Source organism: Palaemon carinicauda, chromosome 6, assembly GCF_036898095.1.
Source record: "Palaemon carinicauda isolate YSFRI2023 chromosome 6, ASM3689809v2, whole genome shotgun sequence".
Classification (NCBI taxonomy): domain Eukaryota; kingdom Metazoa; phylum Arthropoda; class Malacostraca; order Decapoda; family Palaemonidae; genus Palaemon; species Palaemon carinicauda.
In genome coordinates this window covers 173,457,947-173,467,174 of record NC_090730.1, presented here as the reverse complement: position 1 = coordinate 173,467,174, position 9,228 = coordinate 173,457,947, and the positions used below count along the sequence as shown (strand labels likewise).

At 35.3% G+C, this 9,228-nt stretch overlaps 1 protein-coding gene across 1 annotated transcript in view; it reads left to right on the top strand.

Annotated features, from left to right (window-relative positions):
• The window catches only part of LOC137643361 (uncharacterized), a 10,189-nt gene extending 1,948 nt beyond the window's left edge, over positions 1-8,241 (top strand). The window contains exons 2-4 of the mRNA XM_068376191.1: positions 1,576-1,835; positions 5,943-6,593; positions 7,776-8,241. Of these exons, the coding sequence (XP_068232292.1) occupies positions 1,576-1,835; positions 5,943-6,533 (851 nt within the window). The 3' untranslated portion in view covers positions 6,534-6,593; positions 7,776-8,241. The remainder of the gene's footprint in view (positions 1-1,575; positions 1,836-5,942; positions 6,594-7,775) is intronic.
• The last annotated feature ends 987 nt before the right edge of the window (positions 8,242-9,228 follow it).

The following is a 9,228-nucleotide window of genomic DNA, read 5'->3' as shown; positions in this document are numbered from 1 at the left end:
TCCAAAAGATCTCTCATTCAAAGCAAACACTGTCTATCTCCCAATTCCTGGCGAAGCGGCATTGTAGAGAATATCAGTTCTAAATTTCGTTCGGCTATTCAATGCCAAAGTTCATTTACTTAGGCAAACAATCCGGTATAAGTCCATCCAGGTGTCTATTTGACCTATTGCCTGTCTTGTTGACTTTCATTCTCTTCCATCGATCGAGTTGCTGTGTTTCTTTGGTTTCCTGTCTGCCATTAATGAATGCTTTCCCTAAGCATACATCAGTCTCGGTGTTGTAAGTAGAATGGCTAGATCCATATATCTTTTAGATTCTCTCAATATACACATAGCAGTGTACACGACCAGGCAAAAATAACGGCTACATATTTAGATGGATATGCATACACATATATCCAACCCTACACACCCCCTCCCCGTTTTCGAACTTCGTCCCACTGGTTCGGTAATTTGTGGGAGGGTGTGGGTTACTAGGGTAAATCTCGGGGCACCACTTCTTACTAGGGTGTGGCTACTCCCTCTCCCCATAAGAAAATAGGATATATATATATATATATATATACACCCGCATATATATATATATATATATAGATATATATATATCTATCTATATGTATAATTATATATATATTTGTATATATATATATATATATATATATAACTCATGTAGATGAATAATGAGACGTTGGGATATGGGCTTTCTTCATTTATTACAAAAGGTAAAAACTTCCCTAGTTGAAAAATTATTCCCGTATATGTTAGTGCATATAGAATGCATGTATATTGAAACTTGATGTTATTTAGTGCAACAGGAAGTCTTCCATCTAGTTACTGCATGGTGCTGTATTGGGAGAACTTTCTATAGTGTTTTTTTTTATGTAGTTGAATGTTTCTGTAGTTATGAGGAATGCATTGAAGAACACATACACACATGTGTATATATGTGTGTGTATATGAAAATAGAAATTTGTATATATATATATATATATATATATGTATATATATACATATATATATATATATATATATATACTGTATGTATATACATACTGTATATATATACAGATATATACATGTATATATATATATATATATATGTGTGTGTGTGTGTGTGTGTGTAGTACGTGTATGCATAGATATAGGAGCAGATTACCAATGCTTGCCAAGCTGGAGTATTAGCTATAATTCCTCCCCCCTCCCCCCTCCCCCCCCGAAACCCTTCGAAAATGACATTGCCTTCGACAAAACCAAACACTATTGTGTTCCTCGTGAAACTTTTAAGTCTTTTATTTCAAACTGGAGTAAATCAGTATATCATTAACAGAGTCTTTCATTTCAAACTGGGATGAATCAGTATATCTTTAACAGAGTCTTTCATTTCAAACTGGGATGATTCACTATATCATTAACAGAGTCTTTCATTTCAAACTGGAATGATTCAGTAGCTCATTCACAGAGTCTTTCATTCCAAACTGGAATGATTCACTAATTAACAGTAATTACGAAATTTGCCATTAATATCAAATCAATGATGACATATAAATCATCATCAATTATTCTACCTTTTTCTAGATCACCAAGTAAAAGAAGTTTCCCTGGAATACAAAAGTGGGCTTGCCAAGGAGGTCGACCTCAAAGGACACACTTCAACCTCTCAACCTCAACAGGGGCAGCAGCAGCAGCTGCAGAAGGACAAGCAATTGGCCGCCAACGACCCACTACTCCTCGAGGCTCACCACGAGTTACATCGCGACCTTCAGAATATGCCCAAGGACTACATCCAGGAACATGATCCTAACTACTACATGAATCCTCAGTCCTTCTTACGCCAGGTAGGACTATCTATATGTCTATCTATTTTATATCATTTATGTATCTATTTTTCTATTTTATTATCTATCTATTCATTAAAATATCTGTAAATTCATATATCAAGTATCCGTGTATATAATTACTATTATTATTATTATTATTATTATTATTATTATTATTATTATTATTATTATTATTATCATTATTGTTGTTGTTGTTGTTGTTGTTGCTGTTGTTGTTTTCATTATTTGAATACAATGGCTGGCAAACATGCTTTAAGGAGGGTCTAATACCAAAATCTACTTATTATTATTATCATTATTATTATTATTATTATTATTATTATTATTATTATTATTATTATTATTATTATTATTATTATTAACTATGTTACAACCCTTAACATGTATTATTTGGAGAGGATTTTCAAGTCTGAAGTCTCTCTGACAATAATGCCCAAACTTATGTCTGATTACGTGAATTGAACATTTTTCTTGACCTTGGCTTCGACCTTTGACCTTGACCTTCCAAATTTTAATCATTTCAAGCTTTTTACATAACAGTAATCCCTGCAAGTTTCATTACTCTACGGTTAAAATTGTGGTCAGGAAGCTGTTCACAAACAAACACACAAACACAAAGAAAAAAATCCTATATCAAGTTCTTATTATCAGTCAGCAGGAACTAATCTGCTCCACTCAAAAGGAGATTTGCAGGAACAGGGGAAGTTGATTGAAGTCAAGAGTTTTTTATGGCAAATATTAATCTTCGTATGATCCTTTTTAAATTGTTTTGGTGGAATAGAGAAATGGGAAAATGTAGTACAATAATTATTGAGTGAAAGGCTATATTTTTACATCTGTCAACGAAGTTAGAAGGAGGTTATGTTTTCGCCCCTGTTTGCCTTTGTAAACTGTTTGTTTGTGAACATCTTGGCCACAATTTTGATCGTAGAGTAATGAAACTTGCAGGGATTAACCATTATGTAGAAGGCTTTATATGATTAAATTTTATAAGTTAAGGTCAAAAGTCGAGGTCACGGTCAAGCCAATTGTCCAATTCACGTAATTAGCCATAAGTTTGAACTTCGTTCACAGAGTCTTCAAACTTGGTTCATATTTAAGTTTGAGAAAATCCACGCCAACTAGTACATGTTAAGGTTAAAGGTCAAGGTCAAGGTCATGCAAAATGTCGAGAGATAAGCTGCCGTTGTGGAGGTCTGCGCTCTACTTAGTGCCCCTCTAGTTGTATAAGTTTTTCTCTTGAAGAAAGAGAATACAAAATTCTTTTGTGAGTGGTGATACCTTATCGTGGTGAAAAGGTTTGTGTACTGTCATGATCGGCAAAGCATCACAAGTCAGGATTACCCATACTAGGTTGGTTTGCTGTGAGCAATCAGACTAAAGTCTTCCACCATCACTATTCCGCAATGGGCAGCATGGTGATGAAAACTGGCCAAACCCCAGGTATGAATTGACATGTCAGGGATTTGTCCTAGAGTGGAATAGAAACGGCTAATGGTATATATATATATATATATATACTGTATATATATGTATATATATATATATATATATATATATACTGTATATATGTATATATACATATATATATATACATATATATATATATATATATACATATATATATATATATATATATATAAATACTTATTTGTTCCTAATCAAAATATTCCCGTCATTTTTAAACGAAAACTCAACACTTTCGTAGAGTGATTTATAGATTATTTTTAGGTTACTTTAGTAAAATTACTCCAGTAGCATTAAGTGAAATTTCCAATGATTTATTATACCAATCACAGACAAGGTTACTATATTTTTAATTTTGAAATTCTCTCTCTCTCTCTCTCTCTCTCTCTCTCTCTCTCTCTCTCACCTAAATCTGTTTTTCATATTATCCAAATAGTTATATATATTATCCAACTAGATCTCTCTCTCTCTCTCTCTCTCTCTCTCTCTCCTATCCAGATAGTTATGTCTATCATCCAACTCTCTTCCCTGCTCTCTCTCTCTCTCTCTCTCTCTCTCTCTCTCTCATCCAACTAGGTCTGCATATTTTTCTCTCATCCAAAGAGATATATCTATCATAATTAAATCTCTCTCTCTCTCTCTCTCTCTCTCTCTCTCTCTCTCTCTCATCATATTCAATTTGGTTGTGATGTCCTGGTCGATTGCTCACACTCGGACCTTTGACAAGCTTCTCCAATTGGGCCTCCTTGTTCTCTCTGTTCAGGCGTACATTGGTCCACCTTGCAAGATTGGCCTGCATGATTCGTACTCGCAGACAGAGTTGTTTTTATTATTATTATTATTATTATTATTATTATTATTATTATTATTATTATTGTTGTTGTTGTTGTTATTATTATTATTATTTTTATTATTTTTATTATTATTATTATTATTATTATTATTATTATTTTCATTATTATTATTATTATATTTATTATTATTGTTGTTGTTGTTGTTGTTGTTGTTGTTGTTGTTGTTGTTGTTGTTGTTGTTGTTATTATTATTATTATTATTATTATTATTATCACAAGCTAAGCTACAATCCTAGTTGGAAAAACAAGATGCTATATGCCTAAGGGCCCCAATAGGGAAAAATAGCCCAGTGCGGAAATGAAACAAGGGAATAAATAAACTACAAGATAAGTAATGAATAATCAAAATGAAATATTTTAAGAATATTAACACATTAAATTATATCTCCATGTACTGTATAAACTATAAAAACTTCCAAAAGCAAGAGGAAGTGAAATGAGATAGAATAGAGTGCTTGAGTGTACCCTCAAGCAAGAGAACTCCAATCCAACTGGAAGGCCATGTTATAGAGACTATGGTACTACCCAATACTTGAGAACATAGGTTTGATTTTGGAGTGTCCTTCTCTTAGACGAGCTGCTTACCATAACTACAGAGTCTCTTCTACCCTTACCGAGAGGAAAATAGCCACTGAACAATATCATTGATTTATATAAAGAATAAGAAATGTATATTTCAGACGTCAGTTTCATATCATTTTTTTACACAAGGAAATAAAACTTTTTTTACTGCTTGTTTATGGCATTAAAAGTATCAAGGATTATTTCAAATATCATTTACTTGTTTTTTAAATTGATACGACAATATTTGAGAGATATTGAAATAACATGGGGTTGAATATCATAGTTGATTACAAACGAATGATTCGTAAAATTGTAATAAGTTTAAAAATTTATTTGAAGTTAAGAAATGCAATCGAATGTTTCATTAAAAGTTTATATATTTAACTGGGCTCCACGAGGCACTAGAAAACGTCGAAGCCCCAGGCCTATGTGGCTGAGGACTATGAAGTGTGAAATAGGAGATGATGAGTGAAGAAGTATTGATTTAAAAGCTCAAGATACAGACGACTGGCTAAATCTAACCAAGGTTCTTTGTGTCAATAGGCGTTGAAGGAGATGATGATGATAATGATGATGATGATGATGATGATTTAATTGAAGTTAGAAAGGGAATATTTAGATTGCATTTCGGCCATTGTTTTTTTTTTTTTTTTTTTTTTTTTTTTTTTTTTTTTTTTTGTAAATTCATATAGTAAATGGATATGTGGCTTACTACAATTGCATGAAGTTGACTGTATGTCATTTTGAATAAAAGCCTTCTGGGTGTCGATAATGGTTAGCTTTTTTATTGAATACATTTCATGAATATTATGCATATGAAATATCAATATACGTCATTCATTTGTCAATTGGTTTTGAATATTTATACGAAGGCATGTATAAACGTGGTTGCATCATGATAATATTGACGCATTTTTATACAAAAACAGACTCTTCATAAGAAATATTATGAAAAATGTATCTCACTTTGGTGTCTGGGAATACCTCGGTATGAAATTCTATTAACGTCTTAGTCTGCATATAGGTACACAACAACAACAACAACAACAGCAAATGCAACCATTTCTAGTCCACTGCAGGACAAAAGTATCAGACATGTCAATTCATTTCTGGGGTTTGGCCATTTTTCATCAGAAATAACCTTTGCAAAATTTGAAGTAAAACAATATATATTTATATTTGTAAATTTATAAATTTTTGTTTTCTCTTTATCTTTCAGAAACCTCCAATGGGACCTTTGGATGAAGATAGCATAAGGTTGGGCCACCACCCACTCCAAACCAGCCCTACCCTGCGGTCAACACGACCATCTACGTACCCCCATGATTTCGCCTCCAATCACGCCCTCTCCTCCTATTTCCAGGGGTTGTCTTCCACACCTAGCTCCCCTTCCTTCCCCGCCAATGCTAACAGAAACTCAATGCATAACCCTTACCCCTATGACATGTCCTCTATCCATGCTACTTTATCGTACCAGCGTCGATTATCCATGTTCCTGCCTTCGTACACCCAAGACCCTTGTGCCAACGCCACCCTGCCGAGGTCTTACCCTAGGGAGCTCCCCTCCTCGTCCTCCTATGGCCAAGGATTCCCGGCACCATCTTACGCTCAGCATCGTCTCAGCCTAAACCGAAATGATCCGCTGCTGATGGAACGGGTTCCCTCGTCCTCGTCTCTGGTGCTCCGGGGCTCTTCGTCGGCAGTAGCTGTCGATGCAGATGGGGAGAGCCCGAGGACGTCGGTGGTGAATCCTAGGCCACTGACGGAGGATCTATCCTCGGCCTCCAGCCAGAGAGAAAGCTCCGTCTAGCCATCAGGAGTGTTGCTCTCTGCTTCCAGTGGGCCAGCTGCCAATATCTGGTGCTCTGAGGTTAGTAGAGGCTTGGTTATGAAACCGCTGAAAATGAGGAAGAGTGGCAAGATGGTAAATGTGGATAAAACTGAAGCTATGGAGAGCAGTAAAGAAGGTAGGGACAGGGTAACTATGCATAAAAGTAGAGGCTTGGTTATAAAAACAGGTGGAATAATTAAGATACTTGGGATCTACTACATAAAAGTTAGGGGGCTGATGTTGAGAATAGGGTAAAAGTAGCTTTAAGGAATTACAAGGAGGTAGCAGGGTAGTATATGATAAGAAAATGCCAATCCAGCTAAAAGTCAAGATCTATTGTATAGTAATAAGGTCAGTGTGGATATATGGATTGAAAACATGGACTGTGAGACAAAAAGAGGGATCAAAGCTTGAGAGAACAATGGTGAGAATACTGAGCGGAATTAGCGGAACATCACAGCTTGAAAAATTGTAAAGTTATGAAATGAAAAAAACAGGCTTAGTAAAGATTACAATGCTGATAAAAGTGTCATGACTGAGATGGTGTGGACACGTGGTGAGGATGGATGGTAGGGAGGGGGTTAGGAGAGCTTGGGAGGAACCTGTTAGGGGAAGAAGATCGAGTTGGAAGCTGAGAGTTAGATGGTGAGATAAGATGAAGGATGATCTGGCACGGGAGAAAGCGCATCAGGCAACCGGTCCCTTAATGTAGGGACAACAGTAGGAAAGAAGAAGCTCTTTATTACTTTTATTAGGAAAGGGGAAAATAATTAACATCTAAGAGAATACATAGTCCATTTTGTCGTTTGTCGTGTAATTTCGTTGTGCGAGGGGATGCTAAAGATGGAGAAATATTCTATTTTATTAATTTAAGGTTAAGAATTAAATTATCTCTCTCTCTCTCTCTCTCTCTCTCTCTCTCTCTCTCTCTCTGTTTTGAAAAATCATCAGTATTATATATAGCTAATTTATTCATGATCTCTTTTGAAATTTGTTTTCTTGCATATGCAATTAGAGTTAGTATGAATAAAACACATTTAGTTTTTATCATTCTCGTTACTATTTTCAGTATTTTTCGTTGTAATATCATTAATGATATCTGAGCAGTAAGCCCTAATCCATGATACACAAATTAACATAAAGGTTTTTCTGCATTAAACTTTAATTCTCATACAATATGAAGAGATGATTTATAAAACTCCTTATTTTTATTCTTTCCAGGTTTGAAACTTTCTGAAGAAAGTTGGAAAGACCTCGTTTCCTTTGATGTCCAAACAGTTGCTGGGAAAACACACCAAAGATTACACATCTTACATAATAAACAACATGAAAAACAAAGCCATGAGGGCAGTGAGAAGAAATCAATATTTTGCTGTAGGTCAGTGAGTTGCAGAAATGTTGCAATTTCAGACTTTTCCTCAAAGTTCGTTATTTTGCTTGCAATCTGTATTGAGCTTCATTATTTTTCATTCAATAGAAATATCAGTTTTCATTAAAGCGCTGGTACGGTTTTTCTTATTTACGTAACACGGAGGCCATCAGTTATTAAAAATCTTTAATCATTATACGCCAAAATAGAAGTTTGTATTTACGTTTCGACTTGCAGATGACCTGCACTTGATCCTTTCTTTTATAGATACAGATATTTCGAAATGTTTATTTACATCACATAGTTTGTTGTCACCACCCTCACAAACATACACACACTTAGTTCCAAGAGTTTGCAGGTAACCTAAACTTGACCTTTTCTCTCTCAAATAAAGACATTAAAAAGTATATTTTTAAATCATATTGTATGTTATCGCCACACACAAACACACACGCGTGCACTCCCAAGGGCTTGCAAGTGATCTACACTTGGGCTTTTCTTTTCTTAATCAAGACATTTTGAATTATTTTTTTTACATGATATAGGTTGTTGTCACCAAACACACACACACACTCCCAAGTAACCCACTGGAGGCATCACTAAGAAAGAATTCCTTCCTGGAAAGGCTTCCCCTTATCTCTTTCGGGTGTATTTATATCAAAAGGGATCTTGCGATTCTGGAAGGAGGTTCCCCAGGGCGTGGAGTCGTTCCTTCAGCATTCGTTTCCAAGAACCGGGAAAAAGAATAAAAGACAATCTTTGTTTTCGTCGTGCGTGGATGTGGAATGGAGCCTTTGAACGAAGTAACTTTGGCGAACAAAGGACCATTATTTTTAAGTGTTGTGTGAATATAAAAATGGAAAAAAGAGACTAAATTGTTGGTTGATTTCTCCTGGTATCGAGAATAGCCAGATATATAAGGAAAATGTAATCGTAGTTGATAAACTGTACAATATTTCTACTTCAGTGAAAAGGTGCTATCAGTCATTAGACCTGCTAATTAAAAGGAAAAATCCAGAGGCGAAATGCCTTTTGAAAGAACAGGTCTGTGACGTCTGTTTTAAACCTCACTTAGCTTACGGAAAATGGTCTCCCAGTGCTCATTAGAAGTGTACAGAAGGTGAAAAAAGTATCGGTGCACAATGAGCGAAGCATTATGACATCAAGGAACGAAAGGCAGTGAAAAAACTTACTACGCGTTGGCAATCACGAGCCACAACCAGGCCTGCCAACCCTCCCACAAGAGCAGTGGGTGACCGAGTGTTTATAGTAGCCTTCGGACCTACTGTGCATAGATATTTTTTT